General features: G+C 42.5%; 1 protein-coding gene across 12 annotated transcripts in view; it reads left to right on the top strand.

The window, feature by feature from the left end:
* Positions 1-2,172: 2,172 nt before the first annotated feature.
* Positions 2,173-24,673, top strand: part of MAP7D2 (MAP7 domain containing 2) — an 85,887-nt gene continuing 63,386 nt past the window's right edge. For 10 of the 12 annotated variants that reach the window (XM_041124682.1, XM_041124683.1, XM_041124685.1 and 7 more), the window contains exon 1: positions 11,529-11,811. In XM_041124682.1, the coding sequence (XP_040980616.1) occupies positions 11,544-11,811 (268 nt within the window). In that variant the 5' untranslated portion in view covers positions 11,529-11,543. Of the gene's footprint in view, positions 2,518-7,092; positions 7,142-11,528; positions 11,812-24,673 lie in introns of those variants that run through there. The other 2 variants (XM_030020757.1, XM_030020758.1) reach the window with 2 other exon arrangements.

The following is a 24,673-nucleotide window of genomic DNA, read 5'->3' on the forward strand; positions in this document are numbered from 1 at the left end:
GAAACCCAAAGTGGCGTTGATTTTAACAGCGCACCATAAAAGAAAGAAAAATGCTTTGAAATACAACAATCTGGAACAAGTATTACCAGAGTTTCATTCACAGACGGACAAACTGGGCATCAGGTGAAGAAGGCAGAATAACCAAAGTGTCCGCAACAAAGCGGCTTCCCAGTCAGAGGGCTCGGTGCGATGTGCCTTATGGAGATGAAGCTGCGCTTGGGAGAATTCCCGCGTTGCCTTACAATTCATGGCAGAGAGCCGACGGTAAGAGGCTGGCCGCAGCCCGGCACACACTCAGCTTCTCCCTGCCCGTCTCCCTGCCCTCACCGGCAGCACTGTGGTGATTTGCGCTCCTGGTCCTGAGGGTGAGGAGGAACTTCCCGGTCCCGTCCCGGCGCTCGCCAAGGCTGTAGGGCTGTCGGGTGACGTATTCCTTGCTCCAGCGCTCAGAAGCGGAGCCTCGCATTGCTCCTGGTGGGGGGACGGCTTCCTTCAGTGCGGTGCGGAGGGACAGGAGAGCAAGGTGAGGGGTGGAGAGTTCGAGAGGGACATGGTGACATCTCCAGCTCTGAGCGTGCAGACACTGGATGTAGTCCCGTCACAGCTGGAAAAGCCCCTTTAGCAGCTACGGTCAAGTAAACCATCTTGTTCTGTGAAGTATGGGCAAAATTAAACTGTTCATAACTTCCTTCTTAAAAGTTGAAGATTAAAAAATTCCCCAGGGTTCCTCTATCAGTCATACAGATATGTCTGAAACTAGCTCCTGGGTGTAAGTGCATACCAAAGCTGTGTAAATTTTAAGCAACCCCCTACATCTGGTGCCTAAAGATCCATAAACTATTCAAAGTCAAACCTTAGCAAGAACGGCTATGGTCTTGTTTCTTAGGTGCTGGTAGACGCACACTGCATTAAATCCACCGTTCCCTGCTTTAAAACAACCTGCCAACCTCTACAACATAAAAGAATTAACAAACAGCTACAGACAACTCCAGATACATTACCTTCTCTTAGTTCTTCCCGGTGTGTTAAATATGATAATAGTACAACTTAGAAGGCTGTTATAAAGTTAAATTTATTAATGCTTGGAGGAGTTTTGAGAGTACCACAGGAAAGCCATCATGGAAATTAATTAACCTGCCTTCAAGGCAGGGTTTGAAGAATGTACAGTGAATATGACATGAAAAGATTCCACTTCACATGATGAAAACGAAGAGGAACATTGAAGAACTATACATTAATTAAACACATCCTTTGCACTGAATGAGGCAGGAGTCTTGCGGAACAAAAACACTCCGCAAAGGTAATTTAAAAACCAACTCATATCACATACTCCATACAATAGTATAGGGGAGGTTTTTGTCTTTGGAGCTTTAACGCTTTCCATACAGTTTCCTTAAGTTTTCTTTAAAACCTTTCTTTAAAATCCATTCCCTGCTTTCCTAATTCCCAGTCCTGGAAACTCATCCTCTCCCTTTCCTTTCCCTCAGCACTAAGCCTATATAACTTGCACCGACCCCAGCTGTTCTCTCCCGTGGGTTTGTCAGGCACCAATAGGCTAAAGATTAATTAAGATTACAGGAGAGTCTTCCTTCTTTTGGTTTTGTTGCCACAGGAGCCCCTGGAAATCAGGAGGCACAGCTACAGTAAGACAGGTAGGATTTTTCTTCCGTAACACAAGCAGAACAATACAATTTCATCTTTAGACAGGTAGGACAGTTTTAAGTGGAGCCCCTTGACAGAAGTTTAGCGTGAGGACCAGCTGGCATGAAAACGTCAGCTGGGGCTTTCTGAATTTGGCAGGGTTATAAACAACGAAAGCGAAGCCTTTGACTGATAAGGCAACGTGAGGAGTAATTGTCACTATCCGCACCAACAAAAAACTAAACCTAGCTAAACTTTTGTTGAGGCGCGTGAACCCAAACACGAGGACACCGCTTGACGGTACAGACGGGGGCCCCAACAGAATAACTTGCACTTGGTAAGACGCAGCGATTTACTGGGAGACGCGCCGGGGACACCAAGGCACATGCTTCCCCGAAAGAACGACGGGAGAACACTTTCCTCCCGCACCCCCTCGTACTGAGGGCGGTCTGCGTTTCCAGCTCCAGAAGAAGGTAACGGGCGCGGAGCTGCCCCGCGGCCACGTCCCCCGAGGCCGGGTGCCTTCCCGCAGCCCTGCCGCGTCCGTCCCCCCCCGCCCCACGGCCACGCAGCACCAAAACCCCGGCGGACGGGGGCAGCTGCAGCGTGGGCCGAGGCTCCGCCGAGTGACTACCGGCGGGACCGCCCGCCCTCCGGGCAGCGGCAGCACCTGGCGAGGAGCCGGCCCCGCCGCCGCCGCCGCTCCTCCCCGCCCGCCCTGTCAGGTGCCGCGGGGCGGGCAGTGCGCCTGTGCGGCGGCCGCTGGGCGCCGCCGAGCCGAGCCGAGCCCAGGCGAGGCGAGCCCCGGCGGCGGCGGGCACCGGCTGAGGAAGATGGCGGAGCCGGGGGCTGCGCGCAGCTACCCGCGGGCGACAGGTAGGGGACGGCTCTGCGGCCTCGCAAGGTGCCGGAGGACGGCGGCTCGCCCGCCCGCCCGCCTCCCTCCCTCAGCTGCTCCCGGCGCCGTCCCGTCCCGGGGCTGCCGGAGCCTCCGGGGGCGGCAAGGCGACGGTCGCTCCCCCCCGCCTGCCCGGCAAGGTGCTGAGGGGGCGGCGGCGGCGGCGGGAGGGTCCGGCCGCCATCTCGGGCCGGGCCCGGGGCCGCTGTGGGGAGGGATGAGGCGGGTTGTCCTCGGCGGGAGCCGGCGGCTCCTGTGGCGGGGGGAACGCAGAGCGGGTGTCGGTGCGGGAGGTGTTTGCCGTGAGGTGGCTGTTGTGCGGCGGGTCCGGCTCGCTCGATTTGATTTCCCCGACCGCCGGCGGTGCTGCCGGGGAGGGCGGCGGCTTGGTTTTGCCCCCAAGTGGAGAGCGGGGAGGGAGCGATGTATAAAGCTCGTTTTCGGCCGGTGCCTGGGCCTGCCTGCGGGGGTTGGCCAACCCGGGCGGCAAACTGGTTGAGCTGGTACGGAGCGTGAACGCCTCGCTGGGAGCCCTTTTGCAGGCTCGGCGCCTGTTCGGGTGCCTCCTCGTTGCTGGGCGAACGTAACTTTGAATTTCCGAGGGCGAGAAGGGCTGCGTGAGGTGCGGCGGGGGATCGCGTCCTCCGGCAGCGGGAGAGGTTAGGGCCAAGGCTGGCGGTCCCGGCCGTGGCTCTTGGCCCCGCGGTAGGGGTGAGGGTGGCTCCGGCGGCTCTTTCGTCGCCCGCCCGACCTCTCCCCGGTTCAAGGGATGAGGTGAGCGGTGATTAAGGTGTTAGGCAGCTGCTCATTATACTTCTGCCTTAATTATCTGATATTTGCTTTGTGGATGGCAAACCATCTAAACCTGGGGTGTAAGAAGGAGTTAATTTCCCGCTTGTCCTAAGCCACTGTAGTTTCTAAAAGTAGCTCTACATTCGCTTGGGGAGATAAGGAAGTATTGTTGCCCCAAATCGATGGAGTGGGAAGATGAATCCAAGTCTTTTGACTTCTCCGAGGCATCACTGTGGGGGAAGCCGAGGAGGGAGCCGGGATCACCTGCGTTTGCTGTTCCTCGCCCTCCTCCTCTGATCAGCAGTCACAGCTCCCCGCAACAATAATAAGTTGTTGCAGCTGAGCAGTCAAGCACTTCTAGGTCTTGGGTCTCCATTTTTCCATGTTTCACGTGGAAGAGAAAGGAGAAAACTAGCTAATGCTCAGAATTTATATTTGTGACTTTTTTTTCAGCTCCTCTCTAAAGCATGAGGAAATCTGCCCAGTGTTCACTTGGACTCTTCCCAGACGTTTTTCTTCTTGTGTTTTTCTACTTTCTAGCTTCAGACGCAAATGTTGCAAAAAAGCTTTGCTCGTTATGTGGACCAGGACATCATCTCTTTTTCACCCTGTATGAGATTGGGAATCCATAGGAAAGGCAGCGTGTGGTACAATTAAAGATGATATCAAGCAGGTTGTGTTGTAGAGCACGGACAGGCACAGGCATATGTAATCACGTGTGGTCAAGCATCGACATTTGAACACTAATGCCCAAGCACGGCAGTATGGAGTGGTCTCAGCCAAATCTGTTACTTTGAGTTGGCTGCTAGAAGATAGTATACGATGTGGTGTAAAAGATTGCGTGTGTGGTGTGTTTTACAGGCAGCAGTGTGGATGTGAGTTGGATCTGTTGCAGCAGACAGCGAGACTTTTTTTCTGGGACCCAACTTACCAATTCTATAGCAAGCACAACAGCTGCCAACACACACCGTTAACGTGGATATGGAAATGATACTCTCTTCATTCACGTGTTTGTATGTGTATCTTGGTCCTGGAGCCCTCATCTTGTTCATAGGCATAGGAAGAGTCTTGCCTCCGTGTTCCAAAGTAAAATGCTCCTTCCCACTGTGTTGCCCCCCAAAAGGGTGCTGCCCCAGCAACGGGCAGTGGCTGCAGCCACCGTCCCCCTTCCCAAACTTCGCAGTTCTCTGGCAGCATCTGAGTTTTGATCTCTAGGGTCCTCCAGTGCTGAGGGTATTGCTGGGATGGCAGTGAAAGTGAGGCGCCAGATTTAGCGCATCCATCACTTCAGGCTGTCTGCCCAGATCAAGCTGTAACAAACAAGCCTGCGGTAAGGAAGGTGTTTGCATTTCTTGACTACTAGGGAAGAGACTATTGTTCAATGGTTTATAATTCTGCAGAAAGGAGCGAAATCCTGTGGCACAAGCAAATAAAATTTGCAGAGCTCAGGTGTATACCTTTGCCAAAAATCAAAGGCATGCGGCAAACAATAGAGATGCTATGGCCTGAGAAGACATTGCAGGAATCTTTTTGTCAGGGAGAGCGTTAGGTGACCAAAATGTAGGCGTTATTGCTGCTGCCATCTGTAGTAACGATAATGACTAAATAGCGATTGAAGAACAAGCTGCTCGGTATTGAATCTCTCCTCTTCCCTTTTGCTGCCCAGTGAAATTTGCTTAATGTATGTTCTGGGAGATTAAAATACCGAACACTTTGATTTTCAGAGCAAAATATATTTTTTCTTCTCATAGAAAAGTTGGTCAGCCCTAAAAGGATTTAAGAAAAAAATTATGTGTTGTGCCAATTTAGACTGTATATCACAAAACCAGTTTGTGTGAAAGGAATTCATGTGTGCATTTCTTTAAAAATACTGTGTGGGTTTTTCTTCTTGATAGCAGTGCTTTTCCAACTGATTTCTTATCAGCCAAAATGATTTAAAGAAAGTACACTTACGCTCTTTTTTTGTACTATATTCTTTTCTCTCATATAGGGACATTGAAGGTTGTTTATCCCCAAGGTTAATTCATGTGCTGCTTTTCATGTGATGTTACCATTTGCGAGTATTGGTTTTAGTTCAGAGCAGTTTAATCTACTACATCGTCTCGAGGTTATCGTTTTATTATTTAAAATATTGTAACACTGACAGACTTTGCCTCTGTTCTTTCAAAAAAAAGTCAGATCCCTTTCCAACTAAGTTTCATTAAATTGCAGTGAAGAAAAATATCTTGCCTTCGAATTCCAAGATTGCAGAAATAAAAAGAAGGTATATCACCTGAAATGCATGTTAGGCAAGTGAAGCATCTGAAAGCTTCAGTGTTTGTAAGACACTGTTGTGTAGCATCGCATACCTCCATTTGCTTTGGTGGCTGGCGTATCTGTAGCAGTAGAAAGGCATTGGGGTTACTTTTTTTTATACTAGGTAATTATTTCTAGGCATGCTAATTGAAGGAGCATGTACATATTTAATGTAAATGAAACTATATATCCTGCATGTTGATATGGTATGAAGATTTATGTAGTAAGGCTTTTTTTGTCTCATGAATAAATAAAACACAATTATAACTTTCTTAGTTACCGGTCTTTTAATGTGTGCGGAGCAAAACCAGCAGGGGAAATGCTTTTAAAATCTTATTCATATCTGTCATTCACTTACAAATGCATTTTAAGGTTACAGAAAAGTAAGAGCAAGGCTTTTAATTCTGGACTGTTCAGGTGATTGGGGGAAAAAAAAAAAAATTATTTCCTTCTTGTGTGTTTCGCTTCTGCCAGAAGGTCCCAGTGTCAGTATTGCTGAGTAGCTTGTTTGGCTTTTCTCTGTTCCAGTTACCTTGACCACTCCTCGTGAAATCTGGGTTTTGCACCAACTCTCTGACAGGGCGTTGCAGTTTTCAGCCCTTTGTTTACGACTGGCTCAAGCTGTTGAGGAGATCCTAGAAACAGTTATTCTCAATTTAAGTTCTATATCCATTTATGTGTCATTTTGTTTTTTAAAGTATTGTTTGTATAGAATTTTTATAACTAACTGGACCATCCAGGTTGGGGGGGAAAATACAGATGATCAGGAAACGAATGCAAATTATGCGAATGGTAATTGAATTGAGTAACAACCAGCTCAGGTTGTCTGCTCTCTGTTTCCATCTTCCTCCTTTAATGGGCTCTCACAGTTGTGCTCAGCCTGATAACTTTGGGGTTTGTGAGGTCTGTGTATCTTCTAGGTTCTGTTTGATATAGTTACCTTTCAGGTGGTGTGTGTGTGATAGGTGGTACAGTGATTTGGGTCAGTAAGTATCTTAGATACACTTGCTTTACATGCACAAATTTAACTTTCTTGTGAATCTCTCCTACTGGCTGAGAGGGAAAATTTGGATAATAAGCTTAAATAATGGAATGTTGTAACTCAACCAAGGTTATTGCAGTAATCAAAAGAAAGATCTTTCAGTACTGCAACAGATTTATTTTTTTTTAACCTGCATGGTTGATGATGTTTAGATAATTTCCGAGTTGTTTTGCTGTAACTGACTTGTGTTCTGTATTTCCATCACAACTTGATATATTACCTACGTATTTTCTATGGTTGGAATTAGTGCATGTAAGAAAATGGTATGTGTTAGTTTTCCCAATATACTTTTGTTCAAGCAGCTTACCCAGTGAAAAAAGTGACTTGAAACCTTGGCTTATCACAGAGGTATTTTACAGCATAGTATTACCCTGGACTGACTTTAGACAGGATATTTAGAAATGCCTTATGCTGTGTTTTATCTCCACAATGATGAATGATGATGATGGTGTGTGGGGGCATAAAGATAAGAGGTAAGTGGGTTTCACAAAGTGGAAATCTAACCATGAAAATGGAAAAAAAAAATTAAAGAAACTCAAGATTATTGTTATGTTATTTAAAACACTGTAACACATCTGCCAGACTTTGTCATTCAAATAATACGTTTTTTCTTCCGTTCTTCATTTGTATCATGAAACTGTCAAGATCCTAAAACCATAGCACCCAGCATTCTCTGTGGGTCTGAATGTTCTAAGGATCTTTGTAAAGTACTTCTTATTGCAGCTAAATAGTAATCAAAATGTTTCATATAGAATTAATTCTGCTTTTGAGTTGTCTTGTGTGTTCTGTGTATGTACATACATAATGCATAAACATTTAAGGCTTTCTGCAGATGTGGTGAATTAATATATTAAAATGGCTGTTGGTCACATCTTAGTTTTTTTCTTCATTTTCTGCCTGTAACTCTTAAATGAATTATCTGCAGTAGTTACACTTTAACTATTTAATATCTGTCTCCTCTGTGATATGAAGTCTTGTGGAGCATGTGCTTGTTTTAATTTACTGTATTATTTGCGTATATCATTTTTGCTTACCAAATGCCAGATAAAACTGTGTGGAAATGTTTTGCCCTAAATTCTGGGATGTCAATTTCTCTTTTGCACTTGAATACCTGGAGGGTTTTGCTACTGCTTTCAAGTGTGTGTTTGTGTGTGTTTTCCTTTGATCAAGAGGAAGCTGATTGTTCTTGTGGTATTAAGGTCCTGCAGACAAATGCCTACTTTGCTGAGATTGATAAAGCATTTCTGTGATCTTTGCATAAACTTCAGTTAAGTAGCAGGTAGGCTCCTTTTTGCTTTTTAGCTGCTTTTCAGCGGCAACGTTGAAAGCAGTGGTGCCTGGAAGAAGTATTCCTGATGTTGTGCAGGGTTTGCACGGTTGTGTTGTGGTAGCTGTTTGCTTAGCAGTCATTTTTCTTTAAACTGTTTTTCTCAGTGTGCTAAAGTTTGTTCTTTCACTGTGGTTTCATGTTATTTTTCCTGACATAAATAAAGGTGCCAGTAGGAAACTTTTCTTATTAATATTTCACTTTTGTCAAATTAATTCATTTACAGTATGGAAACTGCAACTCTTTGTGTCCCAGTGTTAACGCATATGTGCTTTTATTGATTGGGATAACTTGAAAAACATAGTGTGGAGCTGAATTTCTTGTAGCAATTTAACAGAAGAGATTGTTTCCTGTGCATCATATAATATTTAACTTTTTGAACTTTCTGTTTTCCATTACAAGAGTAAGTATATGTTTGACGCAGTCCTGGGCATCCAAATCCTTTTTCTGGTGTGTGAAAAATCTGCAAACTCTCCTTTTTCTGTACTTTGTACAGAAATAGATGAAATTGTTCAAGCTTTTGCGGTCAACCCCTTCACTAATAATCACATCTGTTGTTTTGTAAAGTCATTCCTGTGTGCTTGCATTTGCCTTCCAAGAGGACCAGTCCACTGAATATGTATTAACTTGGTTTGATATGATGAACATTTTAGTCTGGGGTGCCTTCTGAGTTGGTACTTTGTGCCAGAGCCGGCTGTCTCTTGGCCCCACGTGCACATTAATGCATCTGCTTGCACAAAAAGAGAAATGGATTTTATGCCCCATAACCATAGCACCATCATCGTTGCATTGTGGATCCAACCATTTTGGAAGAAGAAGGTATGTGAAGCTTCATAAATCTACTTTCCTTTGCTGAATAATTTCTCTTAGATACTCCTTTTTCCTACTAGTGATTTTAATAAATAAAATGAGGCTGTAGAATTTATCACTTCTCCCTCAGGTTTTGATAGGATGGAAAAGGATGTGTTGGATAAAAATACACGATACAGTGTATCAGTTTGTGGATGCCACTGTAAAAACATCTCAAAAAATATTTAAGAAAATAGTAGTAACACTAGTATATCTAATTGTTTTGTCTGTTTTAATGCCAGATGCTGGAGGACGTATTGTGGTTTTGTTTCAATTAGGTAAAATCTGGGAGTATGCCTTGCTTGGTTCAATCCATATGAATTATCAACTTACTTGTCTGATGCCAAGCAGAAGCTAGCAGAGCTCTTCTTTACTTAAGAAATACGTTCATTCGCATATTTATAGTTGGCAGTTAATTTTGGTTGTAGGTGTGGTGGAATACTGAAATTCTTATTGTGGCTTTGATCAAAAAAGAAAGATACAAATTTCCCTAAGGCAGTGCGGCGTGCCTGGGTTTGTTAACTAGAGCAAAAATGCTGAAGGGGTCTTCCCCTGCCCGGCCAGGGAGAGCACTGCTGCTTTTTCGCTTAAGCAGTAAATCAAGTAATAGTTTGAAGAATACTCCAGTCTGAATAAAGTAGCCTTGATTATTGAGTTGCAATAAACTTCCAATATACAATTATATTGTAAGTAAAATAAACCTCATTTTGAAAAAAAACTCCAGTCATATGAAACAAAAATATTTTTTTCATGCTACTAAGTTGGCTACATGGCAAATCACACAAGAAGGGCCTTTCCTTTTGTCCCAGAAGGGAAAATAGGACGATACTGCAGTGTTTATCCACACATCATTACTGTGATTTTACGTATTTTAAGTAAAGGGGTTTAATTTCCCTTCCCTTGGGAGGGTGCTGTCAAGTAATGGGAAGCACGTTCCTTCTCCCATCGCTGGTGACCCGCCTGTTCTCGCCATTTTCATTCCTTCTTTTGTGTTGAACGTGGCGTGTGTGTGTGTGAGTCTGTGTCAGGGGAAAGAGACCTCAGGGAGAGGACTGGAAACGTGCTGTTGGGGCTCTTAAAATGTTGATAAACAGTAAGCCAATTATGGCTTCCAAAATAAATGATGGATGAGCTGGTTCTCCTTTCCCGAGCCTACAGGGAAGAGGGACTGGGGCTTTACTTTTATCGTTAGTTTCTTGACTTGTAGTACTGTGCTTCAGCCACAGGGCATCTTTTCCCCATATGCTTGATGGCCTATTAATAGATATAAGTATTTCCATTATGTTTCCTGGGTTTAGTAGCGCTAAGTGCTGTGGTTATAAGTAAACATGGCAATTCTCAACAGTCATAGGAAGTGGTTTAATGGTGCAATGAAATACATGGGTGACCTTCCTTTGGCATAAATGGGTTTTTGATGAGGTTTTGTACGAGGATGCTGGATTGCAGGCTTGTAGGCCAGAATGTATTTCATGGCTGGGTTATGGCAATGGATGAAAATGCTTGAGTGGTGCATAGGGGAGAGATTGTTTAGAGAAAATATTATGCAGAAAGTTTAAATTTCCATTATCAAGTTACGGCACTGAAATAAAACCTGAAACAGAAATAACTGCACAGATTATTTCAGGCATTTACAGATAACAGGAAGAGTTTGCTTTTCATAATGCTTTTTATAATCTAAGGGCAATTTTGCATTTCCCTGCCTTGCAGTATGTTTTCCCTGTTCTGGGTTGGTGTGGTTTTGCTTTCTTTTTTTTTTTTAACTCCCTTCTGAGGTTTTGTAATCTCTGTTCTTATACCAGAGTCACTGCCTGTATCCAGTCTCCCTTTAAGTGTCACACTGCCAAAGGGTGTTTTAAAAAGAATAGGTAGACTGCCTTTGAATCTTAATATATTAATCTGTGATGAAGTTCTCCAAATGATGTGTGAATGGAACTGAAAGTCACGTTACACAGTACAAGCACATCCACTTTCAAATCCAATTTTCGTCATGACTGGTCTGTTTGTAGTGCTGAAGACAAACTGAAGACTGTAAAGGAAGTCTTCATGCAACCAAGGTTCCTTGTAATGAATGCTCCCTAAAGCATAGTGACAAGCTTACAGGTCATGTAGCAACTCAAAAGGTGTTTAAAATAGCACAGTAATGCTCCTGGAAGACCACTGAATTCTCTGTTGATGTAAAACCCCTGTAATGCATAGATCTTCTGTTGCCTACTTGCTGATAATGGTGCACCCATGCTATTGATAAACTGACATCCTACTAGGTTAACTCTTGAGTTTTATAAATTGCCTTTTTATTTTTCTCTCTAACGGTGTTTTCCTCCTTCCCCATTCTCATCTGCTCACCCCTGCCTACAAGGGCAGAAGGATGGCCACTTCAGTCAGAGCAACAGTACCTCCTTCACTGCTCTCTCTTCCCTGGTGGCTAGAAGAAGGCATTGCGGGCAGGATGTAAGATCACTGCAAGCATACACTGTGCTTCCTAGTGTCCCACAAATTACAGCTTCAGGAGCTAGAGATGCATCCAGAAGACTTGGATATATCTTTCATATATATATATATATACACTCCTGTGCTCTAGCTTGCTCCTTGCTCCAGCTTCATAATTGCACTCAATGCAGTAATTAATTCTTGCACTCTGTGCTCCAGCAGAGCTTGCCCTGCTCCATGCAGCCTCGGGAGCGGAGGGAGAGAAAAGCGTGATGCCAAGGCAGAGGCTGGGCCCATCAGATGGGCTCTGGCAGGAATCGACCTCTCACCAGCCCACCTGCCTCCTGCAGTTGGAGCCTGGAGGGCTAAAGTGGCTCTTATATTTTTCTTGTGGCAGCTGCAGGGGAGGCAAGGAGACTGGGAAGAGGAAAAAGGTGGAAAGGAAAAGAAAATGCATTCAATGCTATTTAACCTCTGCTTCAGGCATTACTGTTCAGAAATGGAAAATCACCATATCAAAGAGCTCTTTGAAAATCAAAGGTAACAAAAAAACAAACAGGCTGAGGAATGTTTTCCTAGTCTTCACAGCAGCTGCTGGCTACCGTGTTGCAGTATGATACACTTCCTTAAGTTAACGACTTGGAGAAGTAGAGGGGCAGAAGTCCTTGAGATGGTTTTCTAATGGCTGTTTTGCACTGAAATGAATCCAGATACCTCCTGGTGATGCACAGATCTTGAGAAACTCTGGTCAAAACTCCTATGGTATAAGGTAGTGCTTGGAAGGTGGGATTTTCGTATTCTGACCTTCAGTCCCAATGGCTGAGACCTGCTGGAGCTGATTCTGAGAAGCAGCATTTCAGGCTGATTATATTGTACAGTCCTTCACAATATCCGACAGCTGAGAAGCCCCAAGAAAGAAAACTGTTAAAGGAATATGGAATAACAGTTCAGCAGCTAAAAGCTAGCTTTAACTCCAACTAGCTTTGAATACATTCAGCCCCCCCCCCTTTTTGTTTCCAGCTATATAATCTAGTCTATTACTTCATGCCTTGCCAGAATAAATCCAATATTTTGTTCTTAAGTGTCATTCGGTAAAAAGGTGATTTCAGCATCGTCTGGCAGATGCTAAGTAATCTTTTTAGGGAACAGTGAAATAAATAATTACATATTTATTTGTAGGTAGAGCTTGAGTAACAACCATTGAGTGTACAGTGGGGTCTTTGGGAATTGAATTGATGTGGTTACACAAACTTCTAAGGGCTGATAGTGTCAGGTTTGTAGAGAGAAAACCTCTTTCAGTGTGCATCAGCTAGCGCTGCTTTGATAAGGTGGCGCAGGGTTTGGCTCCTGGTTCTGGATTTACCCAAGCACTTTATACTGAAGTAATCTGTGCCTGAGTCTTCAAATGTTTCATCAGGCACAAGAATCTCTTTATCTTCTAGTGGTATCTGACTTTCTCCTTTTGGTTCAGAAACGTTCAGTGCATCAGTAAAAATGTAGTAAAAGCAAAGACAGAAATATTTCTCTCTTACAGTTAGATAGTCTTCTTGCCTATGGACAGAGACAATACCAAAATGTTTACTTGCTTGTTTGGGAGAACTTATTTTCAAATACCATTGTGTTCTCATGTAAGAGGTTTGGATGCCGAATATTCTACTGGTATGGGTTTTTGTTGGCAGCATTAATCCTTCTCAGTGAGGTAGAGAATGTGGATATAGTTGGCTGCTTGTGACACTATACCTGTAATTTTCTTTGTCCCATTGCCTGCTACCCCAGGTGAATCCATTCCTCCTGCTGCTGTCAGTTCAGGCATAGAGGAAGGCCATCCTTCTTGTGTGTGCGTAGACCTGCTCTTCCTTTTTCCAAGCTTTGCTCTTACATGCTCATGAGGGGATGTGACTTTTGCTGCAACTCTGACTCCTCCTCTTCCCTTCCAAAATATTTACTGGCTTCTGTTACTTAAGCCAACTCAACCTACTCATTCCTCTCCTCTTTCACTTGTTGTGGGTAGGCAGGTTTTTCAAGCCCTGACTCTGTCTTTTGATTTGTATCTACATGTGAAACAAAATTCTGGAAGGATGCAGGATTCCTGTGCAAGTGCCGACTTTCAGCCTGGGTGCGTGGTGATATGGGGTTCTGTGTTCAGCAGAACTGCTTTCTGTTGCCACTATTAAACAAAAGCCTTCTCTTGTACAGGTGTGTCCTGAACTTTGATCTGACCAGTTAGTCTGTGTCTAATCAGTCCTGGCAAGGAGCTCCATAGTCAGCTGCCTTCTGCTAAGAATGCTACATCTGATGAATGTGTCTTTCCAGTGAGGCAAGGTTTGTGGACAGATAACCTCTTTTTATTAGACCAACCAGTTATAGTCCAAACAAGCAAGGTTTTTTTGCCCATCAATCTGGAGAAGGAGCAGCTGCATCCTGGTTCATGACACACGGAGGTGGAGAGGAGAAAAGAACAGGAGAAGCAGGTGCCAGAAGCCTTGAGACTCCCTTGGCAGCAGCGAGTTCCTGCTCTTGCAGGGGCATGGAATGTTGTGACCCAGCCTTTTATATTGGAACAGAGCAACTGTGATCTTTTACCTTGGTACAGGTGTGCTGCAGTATGGCAGCCACTGCTCAGGGTGGTTCTGTCAACTCGGTGCAGGTTCTAGATAAGCATTAGTCAAGAGGGAGGGAATAAAAGTTCAGATGTCTAATTTACTTTGAAAAGTATTCCAGCATGGTTCCTGGATTTGCAGAGTGAATGTTGCTATTACATTTCAAGAAGTATTGACTAGATGAAGTTAAGACAAATTTCTTGGGATATAGAACAAACTGTGGAATAAGCAACTGCTGCTGTTCTCGTATTACCATTGATGGGTTTTGGGGTTTTGTGCTTATGTCCAAAACTACTGCAGTTCTTGTTCGCTTTCCCCTAATGTAGCAACCCTGATTAGTAGGTTTAGTAACTATAGTTGTAGTGGTGGAATTCCAGATTAGCAAAGGAAAGTAAAACTGGTGTAAAAGAAGAAATAAAAGAGCCCCCCCCCCCCCCCAAACTTTTTTACATATCTCTCTTGTTAGTATGTTTTGGACCAGGATGCATACTTCTGTGATTTTTAAAAGTAACTAAACCAAGAGAATCACTGACGTGTCACATTGTTGTATGCAGTTTTCAGATTTCTTGTTGTAAATGCTGCAGTTAGCATATTTTTGAATGCACTCTCTCGCAGTAATTGTGAAATATTTATCAATTTCTAAAACCAGTAAGTACATTTAAGTAGGCAAGGCTCTTGTTTTATATACTGCAGCTGATTTGTTACCCAGGTTTTTCACCTGTTTGCACTTTATAGTGAATGAAGAGATAAATGACACTAGTGGTTAGCTTCCATGAAAAACATTTCCTTGCTTTGAGAGCTTCCTTTGTCAAGGAAAAATGTCAGATGCAAGCTTGCTGGCTTTATGGAAGAAGTAAGAATGTCAGCCATAATGCTGTTAGCAAGGGTTGGATTTTTCATTCTGAATGTGGTGGGATTTGTGGCACCAGACGGCGGGCACATCTGGAGCTAAACTGCAGCAGGCAAGCATGTTGCTGTGGCTTTTTTTGCATGGGCTCTGCACATGGAGACTCTGCTGGTATAGGCTTCTACCATTTCTTTGGTAGAAAGGAATTTAACAGCGACAAGTGTGTTGTATTACTAAAGCAGTAGCAGCTTTGCTGTTTTTCTGTAAGATATTTGTGGAGGATTTTAGGGTTGGAAGAGAGTAGAAGAGATCCTGCTGCCACCTACAGCATCACCAAATATCAGCTCTATTCCTAGCACATACGTGCCGTCCTTCAGTGTTTCAGGATTTAAGTTACTAAGATAGTTAGGGATATGCAGTAGTTATCTGAAAAAACACCTTTTTTTCTTACTCTAGCGGAGCTGTGCTTCTCATCGGGAGCCTTAACTGGAATCCACTGTCAGAGCCTTACATGCCTGAGGGCAAACTTTTTTCAGCACATTTGAACGGAAGGGAGTATATGAGGCCATGTACAACTGGTTAGTTTCAGATTTAAGAGCTGTCAAAATCATTATAAAACTATTCTTGATATTTAGCCTTGTTATATTCCCCTTGATGAAAAGTTCAGGGCAGTGTAAATAAAGGGGGGGGAAATTAAGGTTGTGGTTTGTGTTGTGTAGAATATCTTTAGAACTTTTTTGCCTTTGAGAATAGTATATGTTTTCATCTCCTACACAGATTGCCTGCTAAGTATAGAGAAGTAGCAGCTCTTTTAACACTTTGCGTGTAGCATGAGGGCATGTGCTTTTTAAAATGGTTGGCAGAACAGCAAATTGCTGTCAGAAGGAGTGAGGGTTTTTGCGTACAGCACAGACACATCTAGGAGATGAAAAGTTAATCCAAGAAGATATGGTAAACTATTGAGAAAGGTGGAGACTTCCCTGACTACTTTCATGTCTCATTTTTAAAATTTAGCTAGCTGAAAGGCGTGTAGTAGTTTTGTTTGACAGAGTGAGAGTAGCAGACAAATGCGTGTGGGGAGTGGAGGTTGGAAAAGCATTTTAAACTGTGTCCTTATACATGTGTGTGGAGGCAGGGGGTAGACTACGGAGAGGTCAGTATGTGTTGGCAAGGATAGTGCAACCAGTCTATTTTAGGAAGAGTTGGAAGTAATGGGTATGAAACTGTACATTTTTTTGAGACTCTCTAGAAATGTAAAGCTGAAGGTGGTTGCCTCCCTTTGGGGTCCTCATTGCTTAGGGACAGTGATAAGGAAAGATGCTTTAACCACAACAAAGGCGCATCTTGGGCTTGATTTCAGGGAGGTGAGGTGTCTACAGTTCAAAGCTGGGATACTGAGCATCCACATGTTTTGCAGATGGGCCTTGTGTCGGGGAGACAGCATAAGCTGCTGTGAGGCAGCGTGGGGTTAACCTCAACTTGCTGCAATTCATAGAAAGCTTTCAGTTTCAAAAACCTTCTCTCTATTTGAAACATTTCATGTCAAATATTAGTGTTCTTTTTATGCCTGTGTTAACACTACTCTATAAAGTCTTAAAGGATGACCAACGCAAATCATGGTTGATGTAGTGTGCACAGCACTGACAGCCTTGATGTCAGTAGTAAGGAAGGAATCCATTCACTCTTCATTTTTCTGTAGGAGCTTTTAGGTTCTTCTGAAAAGGAACAAACAAAATCTTTGCTTCAGATGTACATGGGCAAGTTCTGGCAAATTATTCAGTGATTCTTCTGTGCAGCTGCCTGTTCTCTGAAGAACAGTGTGAGGGGAAAGTGTTAGGAAGCTCACACTGATGTTTTGTTGTGGGGGAACTACAGAAACAGGAATACTTATTTACATGTAGCATGTTCTTTTGTGTAGCTGATGCTACCAAGACACGACTGTAGTTATGTATATGTTCTCAATAATGACCAATTGGTATTATTTTCCTTAAGCCTTCTCATGATCCATTGATTTTTTTTTTTTTTCTCCCAGCTTGAGTACTCTACTGTAAAAAATCATTATTAGTTGAAGTCACTAACTCATGACATTTGCTCTGATGTTTCCCTTTCTACTTAGATTACTTAGTGAGGTTTGAGTTTTGCAAGGAAGATACATTTGCTAATCAGTGAGCATGACTTGATGCCCTAGAAGGACACAGAGCTTTTCAAATCGTTTGAATTTCAAAAAAAAAAAAGGGGGGGGGGGGGCAGCAGAGAGAAGATATTGGAAAGCAGCTGGGTGCGGTGGTGTTTTGTTTTTGGAGATGTTGACTTAAAAGTGAGAATGAAGCTCATCATTTTAGTGTCAAAGCTCTGAAAAATTATGGAGGAATAAACAAGCAGTGAATCTGTTAACATTTTGTAGTGCATTATCTAGCATGCGTCTTGCAACAGGGGTTAAGAACATATATGTGTGTGTAATTACTTTTTTAAGAAACTGTGATACCAAGGGTGAAGCATGGAACTAACACCTGAATTTCTCAAATTTTAATCTCACCTCTGTGCCATTTCTGCATCTATCCTCTCTCATTTCCTCAACTATTGCAAAAACAGCTTTTGCTGTTGGCATTAACATTTTTACAATGCTTTTAAAAGGCTGATACAATATATTAAGACAGACAAGTATAGGTTGTTCACTGAGAGTTTAATACAATTTTTTCTTGCCTCAGAAGTTTGTCTCCCCTGTGGTCAGGAGGATTGAATTTCTTTTACGAATAGCTATAGTTTGTATGGGAAAAATCTTGAGGAAGCTATTTTTGAGCAATACCTGTTAATTTACTTATGTCAGGTGTAAAATGAAGGCCAAAGAAGATGGTGAGAATAGGGCATTCCTGTTCCCTGTTTTTAACATCTGTGAGTGTCAAAAGACCTGGTGTAAAATACACTCTCAACTACAGTTTTTGCAAGTTCTTTTTGTTTTTAATAGATCTTGCCTCCTACTGTTTTGTTAATACAAAGACAGTGTGTATGTGTTTACGTAGAGTGGAGAAAATCATCGTAGAAGCACCTGGGCATGGACATACTTAACTCTGATCAATAGTGCAGGATGTGGGAATTCTCTTCCTCTGGCAAAATTGCTTTTTTTCTCCAGCTGTTTCTGCCATTCCCAATGACTTACTCATCAAAAGGTATCACTGCTAATAGTTCTTTTACAGAAGGAGATTTTGCATCCCAGACACATGGCTAAAATTGAGAAAAACCATGCTTAATAAAGAATGACATATATTAATTAAAGAATAAAAAGGGTCCATATATATTTTTATTCTGTGAAGAAACGTCATTGTATTAGAGAGCAACTCATCGATTTTCTTCTTGGTCCTGTTACATATTTATAAATGTGGAAACATAAAGGTTTTGTGTATTGATTTTTATCTTTAGTCAGATCTCTGCTTTTATGAAAGAATTCTTTTAAAAGGAACATCCTTCTCCTGTTAGATGATCCTGGGAAAAAAAAAAAAAAAAAATCAATGTATGAGGTTGTATACTGGAACATCTACTAAATGCATTGACTTAAAAATCTTTCATCTGGCATGTAAATAGGAAGAAAAATGCACTTCAGTAAGGTTATTTATTTATTCGTACTGTTTGTTATTTTTCATCCTCTGGTAACAGATTTAACTTTTGCAGGTTTTGTACGTGTGTGTGTGTGTATATATATATGAATATACTAATTCTTTGGAAGCATCCTGTATTTACTCGTACTTTCCATAGAATTCTTCTACACGCAGTCACAGGAAGAAAATAGCATACATCCCTTTGGTTTAGTGGGATTTATTGTCCTGATGAGAAAAAGGATAATGGGATTAAGATTAAATAAAAGGTCGAGCATTTTATGTTAGCATTACTGCACTGCTTTTGTCTCCTAGTGACCTTTTTCAAGCATCGCTCTTGCTGTGCTTTCATTAAACTATGAAAACTCTGAGCTCTCCTCCGGTTTATTTCTTATCTCTGCAGTTAACGGGGCATGAGTGCTGTCTATTTTATGCTGCTCTGAGCATGCAGCTGGAGCAAGTGCTGAACCTGAAAGTATATATTTGAAAGCTGGTACTATTACTGTGTTAATTTGTTGAAAATAGACTCTCCTGGGAAACAGTATCTGCTAATGAGTGTTTACACAGGTTTGTCACAGGGGAAGTTGATGTCATCAAGTGCAGATTTGTCAGTGTTATATCAAGAACTAGGTTAGGCATTCTGCTTCTTAAATGTTTCAGTTTTGATGAAATAGGATTTGAGGCTATGTTTCGTTTCTTTAGCAGTCCAAGGAGATAATTATGAAATTAAGTGCCAAATATTTTAGTTCCTTTACTAAGATGCTTTAGCTGGTGTCTCTACTGTTCTTCTCAAAGCCTTGCTATTCTGTCCTTTCATTCCCTCAAGGTCTGTTCCTCTGACAGTGAAGGAGCACTGCCTTCATTCAGGAACCCAAAGGCTGATGCAGGATATAGTCATATATAATGGAACTGAAAAATAGGAGCTTCAGATAGTCTAATCTGTTAGAAACCCTGATTTTAGTGTGTTCTTCTAGAAGCCTTTGATCCTTAGCTGGAAATTCATCATGAAATGTCCCTTCCCTGAAGGGCATCTATGTTCTGCTGCCTAATGTTCTTCCTTTGTCATCAATAAAAATGTATAGTTTTGAGATTTTTTTTTTTCCTCCTCCAAATGTTTAAATAAAAACTGCCTGCATTGCTATTACATCTGCAGTGTCATTTTTCAGCTGTTAGTAAGCAGGCAAATGAAGACAGGTGAAAACACCTGTAGAAAATCCACCCTTTCCCTTGTCTGCACCCTAATGCCTCCTGGCAGGAGAGCGCACAAATTGCATTACTGTGCACAGTTGGGCGCTCTGCAGGAATTCGTCTGACATCTGTCTGCACTGTTTTTCTTGGGCTCCCTTTAAGTAGAGTCTAATTTCTCCAATTCCTCCCTCAGGAGGAGGTGAGGGTCCCAGAAGTACCCCCTGCTCCAGAAAGTGAGCGAGAGGGAAGCTGAGAGCTGCTGGCATGGAGGTGGGTGTCTATTTACTTGGGCAGCTGAAGTGAGGATGAATCTCGCCCTCCCTGGTACATTAGAGATGCTGTGGCTGTCCTAATGGAGTGCTGCTCTGTGTCTGAGGAAACAATTTGTGAGCCACCATCCACTCTTCGTGAGATGCTGACAGCTGCAGCGGTCACTTTAATCCTCCCCGGTCAGGCTTTCAGGGTGCTCGAGGTGCGCAGGAGGGCTGGTTACGGCCCTTCCCAGACACTGGGTTGAACCCCCTGCCAGCGTGCCTGTGGGTGGGAAGCCGGGTGCTGTTTGCGAGTCAGGTTTATCGTTCGTGCTGCAAAGGTTAAGTGCCAGCCTGCTCTGACATTTTGCCTTCTGTAGGAGTGCGTTGCTACTGGCTAGCAATTCACCGAGCCTCTGCTCAGCCAGGGCCTTTCTCAGAAACCTTTGACTAACTCACAAAGATGTAGTCAATGAGACTTTTCCAGCAGCAGCAGTTTGTTTCGAGCTGCTGTCTTCCTCAGTACCCTGATGGCTTTCCCCGGTGTGTGACTCGAGAAGCCCCTTCTAGGAGAGGGAAAGCTGTTTGTGATCTGCAGGATGGGCAGCACGCGGCCAGGAGGATGTTGGTTTGGCAGCACTGTTGTGGAAGGTGGCAGAGCTGAGCTACGTGAGCACGCGGACCACACCTGAACGAGACATGGACAGCATGTGGTGATAATGGGACAAGATTGTGAGGCTATAATAGCGTGGGAATGTATATAAATTATAGAGGCCATTATTATGTCTTGGAGGGCTTTAAGGACTTTGTTTAGCTGCTTAAAGGTAGTCGTTCATGATAAAGCAGAACTCTGTAGCTTGCTTAAGGCTTTTGCTTAACATTGACCTATCCTCTGACTGGAGGAATAAGAAGATCTGGAGCCAGTTTGAGCCAGGAAAAGGAGACGTAGTAACCACTAGCCTAAAAACAGGAAAGAGAAAAAGCCCGCCTAGGGACGGGGAAAAAGGACCCGATGAGAGAGAGGACAACCCCAGACCCAAATATTACTGTTGGACCAGACTGTGGTGTGAGGGGCAGGAACTTCGACTGCAAGGGTATAACTGCCCAGGGAGTTTAGTGTTTGGGGTCCCTCTCCGGAGGCACCCAGCTCAGGCTGTCTGAATCTGTGCACCAGAGGTAGGGCGAGTGTGTGTGTGTGTGTGTGTGAGGAGTGGGAAGGGGCACCCGTGGGCTCGCTGGAGTCGCCCGCTGCGAAGACACTCCGCTCCGGGCAGTTAAAGTCTTGGGTGGTCTGTGTGCGTGACTCCTCCATCGGTGTGTGAATGCTCGGGCAGCAGCTTCCTTAACACCGAGTTGATTGCTGGTAATCGCTTCATTAAAACCACTTATCACTTTGTTTAAATATCTTCTTCATTTCACAGGACACTCTTTAACAGATATATTGATGTATCCTGAAAAAAAATTTACAGCATGCAGTTGCTTCTCTGGCTCTGAAATAGAGGTTTGTTTTAACGATAAATGGTATTACTGCTCCATATATACTGTATGTCACTATATAACCTTTGACCACTGTGGTTATAACACATGCTACTTAAAACACCACAAACACTATTTGCTTAGCTTTTGGCACTATAGTAATTGGAAATGTGGGATGGATGTTACCATGAGAGTTGCCCGTCCCTGTTTTAGAAAGGTCTGTGCAAGGTAAACATGTATATATGGATTCCTGTAAAGCCTGTTATTCAGCAAAGTGTTTGGGACTAGGTTTGGAAAAAAATAAATGCAAAATTCAAAAATCATCAAGCTTCAGGTTTTCAATTTCAGTTTTGTTTTCATTATACAACTTATTGATCCATGTAGGGTATTTTTATTGCTAAATTGCAGGTAGTCATGACAAGAGTTTGGAGAAAAGATACTGCCAGATTAGTAGATGATATAGGTATGTTTAATGAAGACTAAAACTTAACGTGCTATATTAATTCTACTTAGTGGACTTGGATGTTGAGTACATGTTTCCATTGCTTATTACGTGTGTACTGGTGAAGGTAAGCTTATTTTCCAGTTATAACTAGAGGGCTACACAACTTAGGCTGTGGAGCCCTCTGCTTTGGAGATGAAGCCGTAACTTAAGTAGAGAGCAGATTTCTTATTCTGAAAAAGAATCAAGGTGGAGGGGGATACTGGGTAGGGTCCCAGATAGGAAGGAGCAGTGGGTGAAGGCTTTCAGTTTTTGGTTGTTTTGTTTTGTTTTGTTTAATTGACATCAGGTCTGTAAAGCCAGACCTCTTCAGTGCTGCGCAGGAAGCTCTCTGCCTGTAAGCATTCTCCAGCTGTACTGACCACGCTTTGGCTTCTGTCAGGAATAACCATTCTTGCCTCTCGTAAGACAGAGATTTCAGCTTCAGGAAGCCTTTGCATAAGCACAGCAGTCCAGACAGTGGTTTAGATTTCATTGCACCCCTTCTCTTGCATCCTGTGTTCATGAGGGGCTGTATAGTTTGCCTTACTGACACTCCAAAACTCTGCTTGGGTAAATCAAAACTCTTTTTCTGCATCATTTGCCAAATACAGGTAGTATTTAATCTTTGACCAGTTTTCCTGCCATGGCCGCCTTATGTCTTTTTTTAATGCCTTATTACTATTATAACTATAATCACTGTGGGACAGGGACTACCTTTTATTTCATGCTTCTGATGCACAGTGGAACCCTCAGCCCAGTATTAGAGACTTTGTGCTGTTTTTTTCTACAATATAAAAGGATGTACTTTTTTTTTTTCCCTTTGGGAGGAGAATAAAAAAAAACATCTATCAAAATAGTACTTTCTTTGAACCCTTAAAACATGGTTAAACAGCAGAGTAAAGGAGGATATTGGAAATAAAAGGACAAAGGGAAAATATATCCAGATGAGAACATGGAAGAGAGCATAATCTCTGGAAAGCTAAATATTAAATGATAACATTACAAGACAAATATTTTTGAGGAGCAAACTGGGAAAGGCATAAAAAGGACAGAACACCCCACACCTTCACACAGACCCTGCCAGACTTTGTGGCAGGTTGCTAAATGGTCCACATGTGAAAGGAACAGTCAAGAAACATAAGGCTGTTCATTGAAGCTTAATTATTTGCATCCATATCAGTATTCTGCATGGAGGAGCTTAAGGGGTGTTTCTTGTCCAAGTGTTTCTTACAATGGAATATAGTTTAATCTATTGCTTATATTATATTTGATGCCAGAGGAAATTAGCCTCAATACAAAGGCTTAAAAGATCTAGAGAACTGAAGAGTGACAAATCATTGTTTTCAAGCATAAAACTGAGTAGGCAAAATGTGATACACTGGGAAGAGCCTACGTGCTTTTTGTAAGGAAATGTATCTTGTAAACCAATTGGACTTCTCCCAAGAGGTCAGCAAATATGTGGGGTGCTGTGATCCAGAAGAAGTATGCTTGGGTTTTCTATAAGGTATTTGTAGGAACCTTCATCAAAGACCCTGAACATCTTGAAAGCTCTTTACTGTCTGGTGAATTCATAATTGATATGGAAAAATGTGTGAATACTGACATGGGGTTTTCTGTTGATAAGGTGTTAAGAATAGTCACGTAAAGAGTAGTCACTTACTAAAGTATATTAGAAAAGTTAGTACCAAGTGACTGAGCAGTAAATGGCAGATAAAATTCAGCATCCATCGGTACAAATGTATGTGGGAAGTAATGCCTGTGGGAGGCAAGTGTAAACAATGAGGTGTGTTGAATTATCTAGTAACACTGGGGAAGGCGGTCTTGGAGGAGGGCCGGTTTGTGGAGAATGGACCTGTACGGGGTGACAGCCTTCCCCGCAGAAAGCCCCCAAGCTGCTTGTCAGGGTGGGCTCGGCTGGGACCCCCTGCACGTGCTTCATCCCCATGTCTTCACGGGGTTATCACTGTTGCCCGTAGATGTGAACAATCTCTTGTTCTGAGTGGTATTAATGATTGTTCAGAGGCTGGTTATCTGTGGAGGTTTTCTATGCAATATGCGCAAGTGAGCGAAACCTTTTTTAAAGTCAATATTTAAGGGTTTGTGCTAGAATTATTTCCTAAATATTATGTATAATTTATTTTTAGAGAGAAACTCTATCACTTGTGTTAGAATTATTGATGATCATTTCAAATAATTTAAAAAACTTCAACTCTATCCAGAATTTGGCATGTCTGAAAAATTACCCATTTAGAAATGCCTTTAGCCATTATTTGCACTGTGAAGTCCCAAATCTATTTGAAACGTAACTTTCAGCAGAATATGTGCAGCAAGGAAGGCTTTGTCAAGCCTACTGTCTCTTGTAAAATCTACGGGTCTACTGTGTATTTTGTGCTTTTTTTCCTAGTATAGATTAATCATCCCATTTCGTAAATATATAACCATAGTGTAGACTTTCAGAGATTTTCAATTCTGTGTTAAAACTAGGAGTAATTTTGAGAATGAACATTTAATTATATAGAGACTGTTCTCTTTTTCCTTATTCAGTATTTTCTATTTTAATCAGATATAAATGTAATCCTCCGTAGCAAAACCGTTTCTTTCTTATTGGTTTATGTTCAAAGGGACTTCTTAAGTTGTCCTTTAAAATCCTAGAGTGGTTTAATCAAGATAAGAATATAAATTACTTTCTTTTTTCTAGAAGCTAGGAAATTGTTTGATTTTGAAGATGATGATGATGTTCTTACTAATAGTCTATCTCAAAACATCTGCAGCAATGCTGTTTCTAGAACATACGTAGTCTCATGCTCCTGAGCAGAGAAGCACGTAATTTGTCCTCTGCATTATCAGTTGACCTTGTTGTGTGTAGTCGTGTAGTGGTATAAACACAACAAAACTCTGCTCCTAAAGACAAGTCAGCGTTCTTGGCACCTGTTTTTGCTTTAGAAGGCTATTTATTTTTACTGTGT

Source organism: Aquila chrysaetos, chromosome 7 (assembly GCF_900496995.4).
Source record: "Aquila chrysaetos chrysaetos chromosome 7, bAquChr1.4, whole genome shotgun sequence".
Lineage (NCBI taxonomy): Eukaryota > Metazoa > Chordata > Aves > Accipitriformes > Accipitridae > Aquila > Aquila chrysaetos.